The 18,552-nt window shown below is 41.9% G+C and overlaps 4 protein-coding genes across 4 annotated transcripts; 3 read left to right on the top strand and 1 right to left on the bottom strand.

The window, feature by feature from the left end:
* The first annotated feature begins 53 nt into the window (after window positions 1–53).
* On the top strand, window positions 54–903 carry Vps25 (vacuolar protein sorting 25). The gene is made up of 2 exons (XM_030390011.2): window positions 54–176; window positions 231–903. The coding sequence occupies exons 1-2, from the start codon at window positions 127–129 to the stop codon at window positions 703–705; spliced, it is 525 nt and encodes a 174-aa protein (XP_030245871.1). The 5' UTR covers window positions 54–126; the 3' UTR covers window positions 706–903.
* A 129-nt stretch (window positions 904–1,032) lies between these two features.
* Gle1 (Gle1 RNA export mediator) lies at window positions 1,033–3,459 on the top strand. Its single transcript, XM_030390005.2, has 2 exons — window positions 1,033–1,185; window positions 1,237–3,459. The coding sequence occupies exons 1-2, from the start codon at window positions 1,183–1,185 to the stop codon at window positions 3,304–3,306; spliced, it is 2,073 nt and encodes a 690-aa protein (XP_030245865.2). The 5' UTR covers window positions 1,033–1,182; the 3' UTR covers window positions 3,307–3,459.
* On the top strand, window positions 3,460–4,957 carry LOC115565045 (uncharacterized). Its single transcript, XM_089260898.1, has one exon. The coding sequence runs from the start codon at window positions 3,571–3,573 to the stop codon at window positions 3,991–3,993; it is 423 nt and encodes a 140-aa protein (XP_089117024.1). The 5' UTR covers window positions 3,460–3,570; the 3' UTR covers window positions 3,994–4,957.
* Window positions 4,106–5,841, bottom strand: LOC115565043 (zinc finger CCCH domain-containing protein 15 homolog). Its single transcript, XM_030390004.2, has 3 exons — window positions 5,606–5,841; window positions 5,043–5,480; window positions 4,106–4,985 (listed from the first exon to the last, which is right to left on the bottom strand). The coding sequence occupies exons 1-3, from the start codon at window positions 5,672–5,674 to the stop codon at window positions 4,290–4,292; spliced, it is 1,203 nt and encodes a 400-aa protein (XP_030245864.1). The 5' UTR covers window positions 5,675–5,841; the 3' UTR covers window positions 4,106–4,289.
* Window positions 5,842–18,552: the final 12,711 nt, after the last annotated feature.

Raw genomic sequence — 18,552 nt, 5'->3', positions numbered from 1 at the left:
AGACGATATCTTATCGATTATCGTTGTGGCACGGCTTTAGTAAACGAATAATCGATAGCTTAGTAACAACTCCGTTTGAACATCTGTTTTTTGTGCATCGCACATGACGTCAATTTTAAGAAAACAATGGCCGAGTTCCAATGGCCGTGGGAGTACACATTCCCTCCTTTCTTCACGTAAGTAATAAAAAAAACATTATTGTGGCTAATTTACTCATTAATGTATTATAGCTTGCAACCGCATGAAGAAACACGCCGTCGACAGCTGAAGGTGTGGACAGATCTCTTTCTGAAATACCTCAAACATGTAAATAGGTTTACAATTGGTATAAACGATCAAAACCTGCCATTATTTTATAATGAATCTATAAATCGACGATTGTCGCCTGATCTAATACTGCTCATACTGGAGCAGTTGCAACAAAGCGGACATGCTGCCCCACTGGACAAACGACGCCAGGAGTGGCAAGTGTATTCGTACACATTGGAAGAGTACGGAAATATGGTATATGATTGGATACAAGAGACTGGACAAACGAATAGTATTTGTACTCTCTACGAGTTAGTCGCCGGCGAAAATAGCACTCAGACGGAGTTTCATAATATGGACGAAGACGTATTGCTAAAAGCTTTGCGTCTGCTCGAAGAGAAGGGCAAATGTGAACTTATTGAAATGGACGGCAGCCATGGAGTTAAATTTTTCTAAAAATATATTTATAATTGTGTTTTATGTATGCATAGCTTTAAGTACAGCCTCATAATCTTTGTTTTGCAATGTTCCTTTGTGCTGATCACAAAACATGCAATTTACGATAGTTGAAGAATAAATCAAATCAGCTGTTTATGTTCACAGTTAATTTATGTAAACAATAAATCTAATCAAACAACAGCTGCATTTAAAAATGTAATCTAATCAATTGAATCTAGCTACTTATAATGTTAAATTAAACTTAAATGCAATAAAAATGTATATAAAATTACAAATTTAATTGCGAATCTTAAGTTATTTAAAAGTCTAATTGAACTGCTTGCAGTTCGTTTGACAATGGGGTTCAATAGAACTAGTTCATTAGTGGTCAAGTCGGTTCTTTGCGCTGTTTTGTTTTTTTTTTTTTTTTATCGTCCGGCGTCACACCGCCATCTATATTTTGTTAAATATTTGGACAATTATAAATTAATTTAAATGGTTAGTTTACAGAGTGTTTTAGGAAATATAAATTAAAATAATCTATTTCAGAGCGTGGAGGACTTAGTGCGAGACAATACGCGTCTGATGAATGTTCATACGGTACTTCAGCACGCGGCTATGGCGTCTTTGACTTGCACGGGACCTCGCACAATTGGTCCGGATCAGAAACCAATACGCGCAGAAAAACCCCCCAATCAGCAAGACAAGCAATCAAGACACGTCGAACCAGTAGAAAGCGCCCTCTCCCAATTATCAATTACCATGCCAACAAAACAGATATCGCCCGTGGAGATTTTGCCAAGCGTTGGGCCTGATCTAAACGACATAAATGCAAGCATTGTCAAACGGGAGATAGAGAAGGAGTGCAAGCGTAGTGTGCGCTACGAATTGGATCAAATTAAGGAACGGCAACAGAAGGCGATCAGTGAACGCTTTGCCAGCCAGCGTAACACAGAGCAGCAGCAGCAGAAGCATATCAATAGCCGGACAAGGCGGGAAGAGAGCAATAAACTCATACAGAAACAGGCTGAGCAGCTGGCCAAAGCAGAGCTGGAGGCGCAGCAGCGCGAGCAGAACGCGCTGCTTAAGCAAAATAACCAAAAATTACATTTATTAATAGTCGAGGGGGTTTCTCGTTGTCATAGGCGATTCTGTAGCAAGTACGAGTTGGTGACAAAGCTGTTCCTGGCCCTGGACAAGGACACCGTGCAGGCGTGTGCCGCTCAAAATAGTGAATTGCGGGAGCTGGCGCAACTGTTCGATCAGCTATTGGAGAAGCTAAAAATGGGCAGCCACGATCCACCAGAATTGAGCTGTGTGTTCACAGCGGAGCAGTACTGCCAGCGCCTGGATAAGTTGGAAGAGAATCTACATAAACACCTGTCGGAACAGCACCAGCAGCAACTGGACAAGGCCAAAAAGTTGGCGGAGGAGCAAGAGAAGCAGCGTCAGGCCGAAGCGGAGGAGCAACAGAAACAGCAGGCACTGAAAGAGCAGCAACTGGCAGCTGAGCGCAAAGCGATAGCTGAAGCCGCTGCAACGGCAACGGCAGCAGCAGCTGCAGCGACGACTGCAACTGCAGCACAGGCGGCACCCAATACAGAGGCTCCAGCCACATCAGCGCCAGCCCCAGCCCCGGCCCCGGCCCCGGCTTCAGCCCAAGGCAACATCTCCACCAGTTACGTGCATCCAACACGTTTGGCTTTCTACAACGAGATCATTGCATTGTATCAGAGCAAAGTGGATGCGGTCAAACCACTTCAAACGGACGAGGCATGGAAGAAGTATCGCACCAATTGCCAGCGCACCATCAACTTGCCATTGAACGCGATTACAGCCACGAGTGCACAGCATCTGAAGAACAACTTTGATAAGCTATACAATTTCTTTGCGGGCCAGCCGGTGAGGACAACGGATGGGAGTACGATTACCATAAACGATCATCCATTGGCTAGGGATTACTGCATTCTGCTAATGGCCAAAAAGTTTGTTAGCCAAACAGACACCGCCATATCCAGCAATCCACAGGCCGCATTCCCATTTGCCTCCGTGATTGTCACCTTTTGGAAGCTGCTGCCCGACTTTGGAAAGATCTTCTTGGCCTACATGTACAAGGAGTCGCCATATCTGGTGCCTTACTTGATTCCCCAGCAGCCCGATCAAACGCCCGAGCAGTATTTAAAGACAATGGGCTATCGCATCACCGAGAACAATCAGCTGGAGAAGCCGGATATGTTCCTCAAGCGTCAAACGGGCATTGCTCGGCTTTATGCGGCGGTCATCATCACGCCTGGCCGCCAAGCCGATGGACCCTACAACTGCTTTGGCCTGGAGGAGGCGTGGCGCTGGTTCACCCACATCATACAGTTGAAGCCCCTGCCGGACATATGCGCCACCATGATCATGGAGATGCTGCAGACACTCGGATTCGAGCTTTGGCATGCCTACGGCATGAACTTCCTCAAGCTCCTGCTCTACATACAGAATATATATATGCCGCAGCTGTCGGCCTACGATGAGGGCGGTCCGAAGACACGCCTAGAAATGCTGCTATCGAAATTTTTACGTGAGCGTCAAATACCTCAAGCAATGGGCGTGCTGCCGCCAGGCTTCTGGTAACTCCTCTCTATATATGTATATTTAATAATATATATATAATTAATTAGTTCATAGAATTTAAATTAATTGTGAGTATAAGGTCCGTTAAGATATATTTTTATAAGACGAGTGTATGCGCCCTTTCTTTGTTAAATAAAGTCAAGTACGACACAATCTCTTCTCTCTAAATGTTTTTATACCGAGCAGAAAGCATAGAAATTTCATTCTCGAATTCTATATAAAACATAATCTTTACTCATTTGACTGTCTAAATTTGTTTGCAGAATGGTTCGTGGCGACTCCGAGTGCAAAAAGAGACCGACAAAAAATCGGGGGAAAAACCATGTGCTGCTCAATACGCTCGGCAAGGATAAATCTTTTCTAATCTTCCTGACGCATTTTCGCCGAAATGAGAAAGTGAAGGAATACAATATGACCAAATCGCAATGTTTGATCGTCGCAGCCAAGGTCTGGAATCGTATGTCGGACGTGGAGAAGTTGCCCTATATACACGAGGCGCGCAACTTCAAATATGTTTTCAAGTCGAACAACGATTCCCTGAATTGGGCCATCAAACAAGTGCGGCAAATACTCGTGGCCGACGGACAGCTGTATCTGCAACGCCTCTGGCAGCTGGCCTCCAGGGTGTCAGCGTGGAATGATAGTGTGATTGACAGTATCCCATCATTGGATGGAAAGAAGCAATAATTAACTTCTCTGATCAATTTGTGAATTTTGAACATGTGTGTGTGCGACATCTGGTTTTTAGCTTAACGTCTAATACTAAAGTAATTAATATGGGAGTAAATATTGCGAGTACTTCTAGTTTCGACACTTTTAAAACTTGCAGCAATGGCACACAAATGTTGCAATGTGGCACGACAACATTTGTGCAACACGTGAAGTCACAATTTTATTGGATCAAAAGTTGCTAAAGGCAGAACTCAGAATATGCAATTAAATATCAAACTATAACAATGCCGTGCTATTGCCCCACTCGACGTCTAGTCCTCCTCGTCGTCATCATCAAGATCATCCAGCTCACCCGCCAAATCTAAATCCGCAAACAAGTCTTTGTTAATGGCGGGCTCAGTGTCAACGTTGGATACGGAGGGCGCTGCATCTTCGGCAGCGGCAGTCTTGGCTGCTTCAGCAGCTTGATCCAATAATCGTGTATTGGATGCAATCGTACCAGAGCCATCCACCTCTTTAGCTGCCAGTGAAAGTGCTGCCAAATCGAGCTCCTTAAACTCAACGGTATTGTCGTCATCATCGTCGTCCCGTTTATAAATATCGAATGCAGCATCGCCTTCCTCCATGGGGCCATCGTCGACCAGATCGGGATTGAAGCTGAACATTTCGCGACCAGAGATGCCAAACTGTTTGCCCTTGCTGAAGTCGCTCTTTTTGCGCTCCTCGTCGGCTTCCAGTTTTGCCTTTTTCTCCTGTATCTTGCGCTTCTTCCATGCCAGAAATGATTCTAACGTCACCCGCGTCTGATTCGGTCCCAAGGCGGCACGCTCCTTCTCAATGAGATCGACCAGCGAGATCTCCGTTTGCTTCTCCTCCTTTTTCTTATCTCGCTTGAGTACATAGCCAGGCGGCAACGCATGCCGGTAGATGCACTTTTCACCATTGGGGCACTCCCAGAACCAGCCATACTTGGACTTTTCCACAGCTTCCAGAAAGTATTTGCAAATCTAATAAGAAAACTCATGTTAAATGAATATCAACATTGCAATTCCTAATATTCTCACAATATCCGTGGTCGGTCGTCGCTTTTCACCCGAATGCTTCTTGTCGATAACTTCTTTTAGCTTTGCATCGTCCCAGTTGGTCATCGGGTCATCTTCGTTATCGCGCATATCAACATAGACCGAACGTTTCTCCACCTTGTTCTCCAGGGACAAATCGTGGGAGAACTTACACTTGTCACCCTTGGTGCAGGTGCCCTGCTTGAAGAAGGCGCACACCACAGATTTCGGATCGGTACCCTTTTCCACCTTTTGCGTTTGCACTGGCTTGAAGATCATTGCCAACTCCCTCTGCTCCGCCAACTTCTTTTCCTTGTCCTCCTTTTTCTTATCGCCATCCTGCCGTGGATGATGACCGCCGGCCTGCACTTGTTTCTGTACTTGCTGAATGAACTTCTGTTGCTTGGTTCCCTTCTTGTTTTTCAGTCCAAAGGTTTTGTCCTGTCAAAATGTATGAATTTAGTGAAATTGTTGACGTTGTATCGAACGGCTGTCAACCGTCGTGGGCTTTGCGTAGAGGTTATGTTCGATATAGCGATGGGGCAGACGTGCAATATTTGTTTTACCTCGATGACCTTCTCCTTTTTCTTTTGCTCCGTTTTCTTACTCGGACCGGGCGCCTTTTTTGGTGGCATCTTTGCGCAACAACAAATTTAACAAGCTGAATATAAGATCCGAGATGCGGAAAGTTACTTCTTACAAATTATAGCTAAACGGTCTGACACAGGAGCCACATAAAAACAGCAACGCCGTCAAACGAGCTCAACCACTACTGAAATATCGATATATCGTTTGCTAACGATATACACAGGGCGGTCTATGCAAAATAATTATTTTCCTAATATTTGTAAACATCTGGCAGCATTGTAAATACAAAAGTAACTGAAAATTTTTTCAACATACATATTTCTAAGGCCGCAAAATTATTCCAACTCTTTCACTTGCCAGTCTGTCCGTTGCAGATTACATATGCATAGATGCTTGTCTTGTATGCACACATGTTAGTGCACACATGTTTGTTTTTATTTATATTTATTTATTATGGTTGTCATTGGTCGCTTTTTATTATTTTGAAATTTGTGTATGCCCACTTCAGCGCACATGTTCAAGTTGTACATATTTCAATTATCTCAGCATATCTCGCTCTACCCTTCATAGCCAATACTGAATTTGTTTTCAAAGGTCTTTTCACTACACACACTACACACACGCACACATGTGCCCGAGCGTCGTGGGTGGTCTTTTATTCGTTGCCTCGCCTTGGGTGGTCCAGCTCTTGGCAGTGTGTGGCTCTTTATATCTCGCTCTCGTTCGCTCTCCCTCTGCTCGCGTTTGCTGTTTGACGCTGGCTCTGCCAATGTGTGTGCGCGCTCGCGTGTATGTGTGAGTGTGTGTGCCCCCATTGATCATTTTCTCGTTTAATAGTGCGTGACGTTTTCATAATGCTATTTCGCTCGCACTAATTTATGCCGCTGCTGCTGCTGCTGCTGCGCTGCTGCCGCTTTTGGGTGCCCATTTTGATCCTTTTGAGTTTTTTATTCGAGCATAAAATTAGCAATTATTTGTTGTTTTTTTTTTCTCGTTTTTTATTGGTTTTTTAAGTGTGCGCCGGCTTCTGGGCGCCCCACACGTTGTGTGTGGCCAGAAATAACGAGTTTAGCTTTTATGATTTGCTATTTGGATTACGTTTTATTATTTTTTTTTCTAGGAAGAATTTTGTGTGTGCAAAAATAAAAGCATTTTATAACTTTTGGTATCATAGTAAAACGGTTTCTGACGAAATGCGACTGCGCCATGGGAACTAAAGCAATTTGTATTGTGGCACAACATAGGCGAATTTCACTGTACTACTAAACTATAGCAAATTAAAATATGCCCGCCGGCGTGCATTCCAAATTATGACAAGCGCAACATGGGCAAATGTTGTTGGCAACACAGGAAAACCGTTTCACATGCAATGTTGCCAACAATTATTTGTGTTGTTGACAGCAAGACAGATAGCAACAGCAACAATTTGCATCAAAGCGAAGACAACAAAAGCAGCAGCAACAGCAACAGCAACAACAACAATAATATTGTTACTGCCGCTGTATAATTTACAGCGTGAAAGATCAAAAAACAAGGCGCAACAAAGATGTGCAGCAGCAATAGCAGCAGCAGCTTCAGCAACATGTTGCCGGTGCGCTGCCACTGACAGAGCCGTCCAGGCCGACAGTTAGCAGCTTGGGATCTGGGCAACTTGGCAGCTCTTGGCATCTTGGTGGTCCCCGCCACCAATAACCGCTGTCTGTTTGCAGCTATCTCCAACTGCTGCTGCTGCTGCTGCTGTCAATCTATGGCGAAGGCAAATCTTGCTACTGTTTGTTACACACACGCACACACTGAGAGAGAGAGAGCGAGAGAGAGAGAAGGCTTATAATTGCATATAGCGCCAGTTGCAGTTCCAAACGGTTGAGTTTTTTTTTTTCTCCCCTTTGCGCTGTTTGTCGGCTCCTTCTTCTGCTGTTTGCTGTTCTTCTTCTTCTTGTCGTTGTTGTTGCTGTTGCACGCGCTTTCTTTTTTTGCGGCGCCGCCACCACAGACAAGCGCTCAACGGCCTCTGTCTCTGTCTCTGCCTGTATGTGTGTGTGTGTGTGTGTGTGTTTGTATGAGTGGGATTGGTGAATGGCATGTTGCCACCCAAGTTGCCAACTGTGTCTTGGTTGGCTGGCCAGACTTAATAGCCGCTTTCATTGGCCAAAGCTTGAACATTCAATCAGTCGGACCACACACGGCGCGATGCCGGCGCTGTTTATGCAACATGCTTGACTCTCAACAAACGGTAGCCATTCTTAATTACAACAACACAAACAACAACAACAATCAGCAGCAGCAGCAGCAACAACATCAAAAGCCATTGAGATAAATCGGAAACGGATATCGCTAATGAAACGAATTTCCATATTTATGTGTTAATAAAACCAGCAACAGCCACAACAACAACAACAACAACGACAGCAGCAGCAGCAGCAACAACATCAAACAGCAACAGCTACAGCAATATCAATAAAGTATCCAAAAACCACATTTTCTACTTGGGCGGCCAAATCGCGTGCTTTTGATGCGGGCTCACGATGGGAATTGAGAGCATATTAGTTATCATATAATGTTCATCTTGATATTTGTGGGCAATGTCATCCATTTAAGCTAGAGAATTTTTTTGGATAAAAGTAAAGCCCGAATATGCTTACAAATAAATAGCCTTAAAAAAAACATATATCTAATTATAAATATGGTATATATAGTGTATTATACAGTCGTTACCACCAGCCCGAATTTGTTTAACATTGTTTTTAATTTATGCAAATAAACAAATGTATATAATTGTTCTGATTGTTAGTGTTGTGCAATTAATGTTACCAAATTTAGTTCGAATTTATACCCTACACGTATTGGGTGAGAGCAGAAGGGCATATTGCTGCAGTCTCTACTTTTCGGCATATAATAATTTTAGGTCTTGGCATATTTCAGCTAGGGTATATAGAGCACGAGAGAAGAGCATGGGAATAAAACAATACACACACACACACACACACACACTCGAAATTTTAATCGCTTAGCTAGTTCTCAAATATTTAAACAGAATATAAATTTGTTTCTCTATGGGGCTGTGCTTAGATGTGGAGCCCACCAACGTAGCCCGATGGGGCCTCCATCAGCGACGCTATAATAAATGATTGATCGAAGCAGCTGTGTATGTGTGTGTTTGTGCATCTCTCACACTCTCTTTGTCTCTGTCTCTCCCTTCTGCTCCCTCTCTGCATGTTTGGGGTTTGCTTTGCGGCGTTGGCGGTGCCGTTTGATTGATGCGCTTTTGGTGCTGCGTCTGGGCTGGCGGTTCAGTTTTATACTCTTTTCACGCACTTGGTTGCTGTTGTTGCTTTTGGCATCTTTATGCTTCAACACAACTGTCAAAAGATTTGCCCACAGCAACAGCAACAGCAACAACAACACCACCAACATAAACAGCAACAGCAACAGCATCGATCGCTGTTCTCTGCTGTTTGCAGCATGCTGTGATTTTTATCGCCGTCACACACGACGTGTGTGGTCCCATCCCATTTCATTCCGAACCGAATTCATGTCCATGTCCATGTCCATGTCCATGTCCATGTCCATGTCCATGTCCACGTCCAGTTCCACTTCAAGTTCCACTGCCAAGCTAAAGCTGTTGTTGCTGCTGCTGCTGCTGCTGTTGCTATTTCCGTTTTGGCCTGCGATTCTGCTTGGAATTGGAAGTCGCTTATGCTCCTTCCAACGGCTGTCGCCGAGTAATGTTTCCTTATTCCATAAAGTTCCGCAATTAATTGTAGCGGCTGCAGAGCATGTAAAAGCTTTTGAAGCTTTTGTCTAGAGCTATGTTAACATGCGCTATGTTTATGTTAAGCTGTAAAACGATTTGTAAAATTCTGTAAAGTAATTTATATTATGCAATAATTGAATTTAATGAAAACTTAGGATAGGATAACTACAGAACGTTTGACACGCAGCGAAAGCACATTATCTAGCTTAAGCAGATGCATGCTGTCCATATATTCTCTATTGCTAGCTATGTATATAATCTCTATGCACATACCTTCCCTACCCACAACATGGTCATGGTAATTCTTGCTGCGGAAACATTTGTTAGCAGAGCCAAATGCCAATGAGCCGTGTAAACCGAGCAACGGCTCATATATCATTCGGTTCCAGATATCTTGTAGTAGTTGACTGGTCATTTTCCTTATAAATAGCACGTGTTTGGTTGAGTGTATCTGTGTGCGTGTGTGTGTGTGTGTGCTTGACCTCAGCATGTGCTCATGGCACTCCTATACGCTTAACGTACCATATATGCATTGAATTCTATGGAAAAACATTTCGGCTATGTTTTTATGGTCATCGTTGTTCTACGGCCTTCCGACATGTCCCTCTCTCTCTCTCTCTCTTCCTGACTAACTGCTGTGACCTTGTTTGACGTTTTGGCCCATTTTATAGCTGTTGACGTTCGCTATTAACAAGGCGATCGTATGTACATAAGTATGTGTATATGTATGTATGTATATGTAATTTATAGACATTCCATTTGCGTTGGAGTCTGCTGAGCCACTGAGATTTATGGCAAGGTCAATAGGATTCATGACATTATAATGACAACTGTTTGCAAAATGTCAAGTATGTGGATTGTTTAAAGAACAACACGAATGAGTTGTCCTAAATCTATATATGTATATTATAAATACACGGTAATGAAAGAGAACAAATATATAAGCAAATTCAAGCAATAAAATCCTTGAGTTAAATTTAATAGATCATATATGTATATTATCTTTAATTTATTCATATATAGTATATAAGAAGTTGTGGACTTCCTCAATAGATTGAGGAAGTAATTTGTATAGATAGATCGATCCAAAAATTACTTGCTTATTTATGATCGAGAGTTAAGACTTTTCTATAGTCTTAAGAATATACATATGTATATAAATATTTTATATAGTTCCAAAAATTACTTGCTTATTTTATCTGAGCTAATTTACAAATTGATCGAGAGCTAAGAACTTACTATAGTCTTAAGAATATATATATATTTTCAAATACATAAGATATATAAAATATAAATAGAAGTGCAACAAGCAAAAACAAATTTCTGGCCTTAAAACATTCTTAAAGAAAAGAAAGCTTTCTCGTAGGGAGTTTCCTACTAAGAGATACCGAAAATATACTTATAGCGAGACAACTGATCTTCATTCTGATTATATAGGTAATTTGCATATATGTATATATAGAGTTACGCTGCTTTCATTTCCACCCTGTGAAGGACAACTGCAATGGGGATTAGCTCGACTGAGGCATATTATTGTATATCAAATCCCATTAGAATCTGCCCGCTGCTCCCTCTGCTGTTCTATACAAATTTCATTTTCTTCATGCTCAATTCGCATTATTGATGATTGCTCAATCAAATGGCACAGTTGGCGCAGGCCTGGGTCGCTGTGGGATCGGGCCGAGAGCCGAGTGGAAGCGGCTGGGGCAGTCTTGCTGCTTGGCTGCTAAATTGCCTGGCAGACCACCACCATGATCATTATTTCAAATTTAACGCCACACGGTGGCAGTTTGACCAACTGACAGTTGCGCCACAAGGAGGTGGGGCAGTTGGGGAGCAGACATCGCCGCACGCGGTCCGCTGTCCGCTGTCCGCAGTCCGTAGTCCGTAGTCCGTAGTCCGCGGCTTAAGATCAAAGCAAGCGCCAAAATGAAAATTATTACAAAGTGATGTAGCATGACTAAATACAATTTTATGTTGGCATTTTGTTGTTGTAGCGGTTGCTGTTGTTGTTCTTGTTGTTGTTGTTAGTTATATTTCTACACTCCATCAGCGGCATGTGAAAAGGGGCAGACGGAGCACTGAAGTTGCTTGCGGATGCAGAACGTCGTACAGGAGCCATAAAATGGAATTACACGCATTTACACACAACCACAAGAACAATGATTTACCCCTCCCTCTCTACCTCTCCCCCTCTCTCACTCACTCTCTCTCTCTCTCTGCCTGTCTGTGATAATGTCTAAATTTGGCCTAAATGGATTTACCTGGCAAAAGTCATTTCGGTCACGATCACGAAAGGTGGGCACCCCAGTTAAGTGCCCCTGCCCATTATTACTTAAGTGTCAGCCATGAGTCATCTCTATCCAGACGAGAGACAAGCGTTAATAATCATCGAGCTGGGAACAGAGCAGAGGCGACTTTTTGACTAGCCTATAGGTGCCTATAGGTGTGTGACATCTCTGGCATGCGGGTGGTAAGCCCATAACCAAGTGCCGAACTCTCTTAGATCTTGTAATACCTTGTATCCTGTCTTTGTGTGGACTTAACTTACGTAGGATCTGTGTGTGGAAGGCGTGGGAATCTGTAGTGGCAAGATGACCACAAGTATTAGCCTTCCCATTTATAGGATTACAAATCCATTTTCTATACCCGAAAAAAACTCTTAACAATTGCTAGTGAATGCCTGACTAAAAGATACCCTATAATATCACATATTTCGTGTATACATAAGTAATACTAGATTACTTAAGTTTGTGCAATTTTAAAGTTATTTGTAATATCTATTTGTTGTTTAATGATTTACTGTTATATAAATATTATGCAATAACAATCTTCCCCAGTTAAATATAAATTTCTATTCCCATTCAATCATATCTCAAGTAAATCTTCAATATCTACACTGAAGGTGCCCTAAGAACCTGGTCTTGGCATCTGCAGCATTCCTTATGCAAACACCTGAAGCCTTCTGGATTCCTGTAAAATGAGATGCACCAAAGCCGCTTAGCACAGCCTGCGCTGGCTGCCTGCGCTGCCTGGCTAAAGACTCAGCTGAACCGTAGCCAAAGTTCGTGTACCGCAGACAATTCAATACGTGGCTACTGATTTACACAAAGGCCCCAGCCACACACACACACACACACACGCGCAGACAGACATACACAGACAAGTTGAAGTCCGATTTGAAGACAGCGACATGATTGCACGTATAGTGGAACAAATTCATTGCATACGCGGGATCCCAGCCAGCACCTTTGGCAATCAGCAAAGAAAACAACGGCGAATGGCGTCGGTCAGCGGGAATTGTGATGTCACCTACACAGCGAGGAAATTTGCCTGGGCATAGGATTTCTGTAAAGCTTACACATACAAGTATATATATGTATATAATATAAAATATTCCAATAAAATATTTATTACATTTTATTTATTATATTTCGGTAAAGAAAAAATTACAAAAATAAGTAAGTCAATAAATAAGTCAATTCAACTCAACTTCTCATCACTTCACATATAGCCTATTTATAGCGTATTCCATTCGACCAGAAGGCAACTCGAAAAGGAATTAAGTTAAAATGTTGATGGGTGTGGGGTAAATCGCTCTCGGCTGTGCGGCTGCCACTGTTCTACGCTTAATGCGATGCGATGCAGCAGAGGCAGACCAAGCTGCATGATTGAGGCTCAGTTCTGCTACTCCTGCCCTCTCTCTCGCTCTGTCTGCCTGCGTGTGTGTGGCTTGGAACTTCTTCGTTCAACACACATACATACAAACATACATATGTATGTAGGCAACGATCGCAACAGTTTTTGGAACCATTCAAAAGCTTACATAAATGCATATACACATACATATATGCACATAAACAATATCCGGATGCATGTACATACATATGTATGTATGTATGTGTGTCACTTGACTGTGGCTCTGCCCAGCTGTTCAGCTTTTATCTATTCTATTCATTTTTGTTACACGGTGGTCGCGCTCTTCTTGCTCGCTCTGCTCTTCAGCTAATGTGCCAATTCCAATTCCAATGCCACTTGCAGTTCCAGTTCCCATTTCCAGTCGTCCGGCTTGCTACTGACATTCGCCTTTTGGTGGCCGCTCAAAAAGATTTCGCTTTCAAATTGCCTGTTCACCCTTTCGCCTTGCTCTGTCTCTCTCTCTCTCTCTCTCTCGCTCACTCTCTCTGCTTTTCGTTTCCTGGCAAATCGTTTAAGTCGCCGTAATGTGTAAAGTGGGATTAAAATTCGTCGTCGGCTACCGTTCGATGGACGCCTTGGCTGCCATTTAAAAAGGCTCTTACCGTTGCTTTTGCGGCTGCTTTTGTTTTTGTTGTTGATTAATTAACCGCATAATCATATTTACAGAAGCTCGAGGCGCACTCTTATTTATTTCATGAATCAGCACATTTTCGGAGTATTTTTTTTTTACTTTTTGGCCAAATAATTCGTTTTGCTCACTTTGTTTTTGTTCACGTAAAGCTGAAGGGAATTAAGCAAATTGTTGATGAAATTTGAATTTTTTTAAATATTTTGAGCAGAAGTTTTTTTTTATGATCAATACTGATTCCATTTCCTGTGTCTAAATATTTTGAGATACGATTAACGGGCGGCAATTCGAGCAGAGAAGTGACAGAAATGTGAAGAGTTCAGAGAGAAAGAGATGTTAGATAGGATATGCGATCAGAGATACAATGAGGAGATCAGAAAGAGATAATCAGAGATATACAGATGCGAGAAAAACAGAAGCTAATAGAAAATGAGAGAAAGCTAAAGGGATTTAGAGACTTAATGAAAGAGTAGTATAGAGAGATAAAGGGAAATATAGAGAGACTGATTATATTAATCAGGAGAGATGGAGAACATAGAAAGAGAGGAAGTGAAAAAGAGAAAGGAGTGTAGCAGAGATAAAGAGAATGGAAATTAAGTCGACTCTGAAATATAATCAAGCCATCTGGCATTAGGGAACATTCGAAATGGCTAGCAACTGTTTTTTTTTTTTGGGCTTTTTGGTCTTTCTATTCGCCTAATCTATGGCCGAGATCACTGATCGGTATCGAGCGTCAGTCAGTCAGTCAGTTGGCTGGTTCTGTTGATGGCACAGAAACAACCATTAAAGCGAACAAATTAATTCGTAGAAAAAGGTGTGAGAAAATTGACTTGTCTTCCGTTTAGACGGACTGAGGAACAGCGAACAGACCAAAATAATCAATTAGATTCGCAGAATTGTTTCAGAAAACACACGAACTGAAATGAAAAGAGAAAGAGCCAGAAATTACGGAAACAGAAAATGCTGTAAAAAGAGGGCTGAGCAGAGCAGAGCGGGGCGGGGCGGAACAGTTGCTGTCAGCAGCGACGACAACAGGTAGGCAGATTAAGGCCCGAAGCGAATTTCGTTTGATCTCTCAGCGGCTTCTGGCCCGGCTTTGACTTTTTGCACTTGTGCACGAAATTCGCCGACAGACGGCAGAGGGAGCTACCAAAATAGGTTGCTCTCCTAGTTGTTGTAGAAAGTGTGACACTATCAGCAGCAGCAACAACAACATCTCTTTGATCTCATTTCTCTTTATATGTATTTCAATTCCTAGACAGCTCAATTCCCGATATGCGTGTCCTTTGCTCGGCTGCCGCCAACACCTGAGCCATACCTGAGAACAAATAACTTGGCATTTATAGTCCACAGACAGTTGTATGATATCTGACGGCAATTCGGGTTCGACTTCGACTTGGACTTCGGTTCCTCTGTTGTTACACGCAGCTGGAATTCAATTTGCTGTAGAACAGTAAAATGTCTTATTTAGGTTCGGTTATTAATGATGAGTTATGACCACCTTCAGTGCCATCATCATCATCATCATCATCATCATCATCATTATGCTCATCAAAGGGAGCTACATTGTGGCCACTCAATGGCTTCCAGGAAGGTAGAGCCTACAACGAATTGCCTTCAATTTATGGTTGCTCTACTTTAGTTTCTCTCTTTGTTTAGCTAATTTAAAGCTTTTTTTACTGAAGAAAAAAAGACAATGTATGTATGTATGTATGTATGTATGTATATATATATATATATATATGTACATATGTATATATAAGCTGTTGATAATTTTGAATGCATCAGATCTGAATTTACAGGCTTGAGATTTAAAGAAAGGGTACTTAGATCTATGTATGTATATATTCTGAGTATATATGTATGTATACCATATAACTATATGCATATATGTATGTACATATATTATATATTATAACGTATATTTTCTTTTTTGTCAATTGTATTTCCATATATCATATATGGTATTTCTATCTTTCCATTCTTCTTCTTTCCCTTACTTATCTTTTAATATCTTAACTGACACCATTTTCACATTTCTTCGCCTCCCTCATGTTTCCTCTTTCATGACCATCTTTTTTATCTATCTAGAGATCTGTCACTTAATATAAATTAAAATATCATACCTATGTCAACAAGCTATGATAATCAACGATCTATTAATCCATCATGATAGTTCCCAGAAGCAGGTATGTATTTACAAATATACAATGTATATTATACATAATCATATAAGATCTAGGGATATCATTGCGTAGAAACTATAATTATAATATATTAATATGCTAAATTCTTTTATTTGCAAGATTTACTATATTTTATATACACTTATTCAATATTATTTACCTATACACTCCCAACAGTTAACCCATTGTTTCTCAAATCTTCACTGAGCCATTGATAGCACACTAAAACCTAATGATATAAGATCTTCAACTTTCTTAATCAAGTGAATTTTATAACTGTTTGCAATTCTAGAAATTTGATGGGAATACGACGAAAAAAAAAGTGAAAAACAAAACAAACATTTGTCACTTCCTAATTTCCGATGAAACCTTGAGGAGCTGGAGTCGAAAACCCCTACCAACCGTCTGTGGCCAGTTGGAGTTTCCGTGGAAAGCGATCGCCCACGCAATGTATGCAGAGCCGAGGAGACATTTTGTTGACAAGCGCAAATCATGGCAAGAGTGCGAGCAACTGCCAACACAACAAACAGTCGAAACAAACAAATAGATTCTCAAGATGTTGCTGGGACAGCGACAGAGGTAGGGTCAGATGTAGAGGCGGGGGTAGAGCCAGAGGCAGGTCCAGAAATTCACATGACAATGAAGTTTCGAGTTGTTTTATTTTTCACTTTTGAATAGATGCGCAGCCACAATATATTAGGAAAACTGTCAAAGCTGAATAGAACTTAAGAGGTTTAGCGCACTCTTAACGTTTCTTCGTCATCTTATTTTTCCGTCTGCTTCTTCTTCACAGTATTTTCTTTCGGTTTTCCCAATCGGGTTTCTATTCGATTGTTTACCTACCGCAGTTTTCCGCTGCTCGCTCGATGAGTGTTAGAGAGAGTATATTGGTTTGTTGATTTGAATATGTGTAGATGGATTCTCCTGTATGATTTCATCTTAAAAGTGTTATAGGATAACATAGGGTTAGCTTATTAAAGGGTATATTTAGTTAAGTAAATGCTGTTATTTATTATATACATATATTATGTTATTCATTTGCAGTTGTACTTTATTCACTCTTTATTCTTGATTATTCACTCTCCATTCTTCACTCTTTGATATCGAATGCTATATATCGCAGATCAAGTGCTCGATAATCAAATAAACTAAACTATTTCTATGCCCTGAACGAGCATTAGACTGTCGAGCTATGCCCAATTCCCGAATTCCTGCATGTTTTTCTCTCCATGCGTGCTCGACCCGCATCTCAGCTGCAGCTGATCGATAAAGTTATTAACTGCCATCGGTGATAAATGGAGCCCAGCTACAACACTTCCGGCGCGCTTTCAAGCTCTGCTCTGCTCTGAGCTCTAGCTATAGCATATATACATATATGTGTGTGTGTAGCTATACAATAGCCTGAAGTTAAGCGATATTCATGGGCTGCCCACGCAGTCGAGCCGCACGGCGCTGTTATCAACGGCAACGTGTGCGGCCGCCAGCTCCGCTCGGCGAGGGCCAATTAAAATGTAGCGAACAACTCAATACAATGTAAACAAATGATATACGGTCACAGTTCGGGCTCTGTCAATTGAAATGTTACCCGAGTGTACCTTTTGGGCCAGTGATGGCCGCACAGCTGGAGTCGAGTCGTGGAACCGAGTCGGTCTCTTGGCCTGGCTATAATAGAAACTGGCTTTCGCTGCAAAATCAATTTTCAAAGAGATTTTCAATTTGATTTCAGTTTGTTGAAAATGCAATAAAACTTTGGTGTGGTCTACAGAGAGAGAAAGAGAGAGGGAGAGGGAGAGGGAGAGAGAGGCAGGGGCAGAGGCTGATAGAGATGCTATCAGCTAGATATGTCGAGGCAAAACAAGTTGAGTTGTCAACGCAACTCCACAGGTGAATGTGAATCCAAATGTGAATCTGAATGTGAATCTGAATGTGAAGTGTCGTTGAGTTATGGCCGTCGTTGCTTTTACGACTGCGGCACTAAAACATTTGCCTAATTGATCGTATTAGCCAGAGATATAGCTACATACATATATAGATATAGATATAGATATAGATATAGATATAGATATAGATATAGATATAGATATAGATATAGATATAGATATAGATATAGATATAGATATAGATATAGATATAGATATAGATATAGATATAGATATAGATATAGATATAGATATAGATATAGATATAGATATAGATATAGTCAACGGGCGGAGCTTGTCCAGGCTAAGGTCGAGCTTTAAGCGATTGCTACTCTTATTACTGCACTTCACTTCACACCCATAAAGTGTGGGAGTGTGGGAGTGGGAGGACGGGGGGCAGATCGAAGACATGACCACACCGAATAACTTCAAGCCGTAAATAAGCAACTCAATGAGTTGCACAGCCATAAGCCGAACGCCAGCGCACGTGCCTCATAAACCACAAAAGCGAGACGAGGCAAGGCGAGCCGAGCCGAGCCAAGCTGAGCTGAGCCAAGCTGCGGCCAGGTGAGCTGAGCTGAGCTGCGCCGAGCTGAGGTGGAGCGCGGCGAGACGAGCGAGAGACCACCCAGGCGACGATTTGTGCAGTCATTCCACGAATTCTTGGCAAGCTCAGGCACAGGCACAGGCACAGGCCCAGTCCCAGTCTGTGGCTCGAGCAGTGATTGCGGCTTAGTTG

Source organism: Drosophila navojoa, chromosome 5 (assembly GCF_054131105.1).
Source record: "Drosophila navojoa isolate 15081-1374.11 chromosome 5, UAZ_NAV_1.0, whole genome shotgun sequence".
Taxonomy (NCBI): domain Eukaryota; kingdom Metazoa; phylum Arthropoda; class Insecta; order Diptera; family Drosophilidae; genus Drosophila; species Drosophila navojoa.
This window is presented reverse-complemented; position numbering and strand designations above follow the sequence as displayed.

Coding starts and splice junctions, on each gene's coding strand:
- Vps25 (XM_030390011.2), top strand. CDS start 127: ATGGCCGAGTTCCAATGGCCGTGGGAGTACACATTCCCTCCTTTCTTC. Junction 177..230: donor ACATTCCCTCCTTTCTTCAC/GTAAGTAATAAA, acceptor AATGTATTATAG/CTTGCAACCGCATGAAGAAA.
- LOC115565045 (XM_089260898.1), top strand. CDS start 3,571: ATGGTTCGTGGCGACTCCGAGTGCAAAAAGAGACCGACAAAAAATCGG.
- LOC115565043 (XM_030390004.2), bottom strand. CDS start 5,674: ATGCCACCAAAAAAGGCGCCCGGTCCGAGTAAGAAAACGGAGCAAAAG. Junction 5,481..5,605: donor AAAAGGAGAAGGTCATCGAG/GTAAAACAAATA, acceptor ACATTTTGACAG/GACAAAACCTTTGGACTGAA. Junction 4,986..5,042: donor GACGACCGACCACGGATATT/GTGAGAATATTA, acceptor TTTTCTTATTAG/ATTTGCAAATACTTTCTGGA.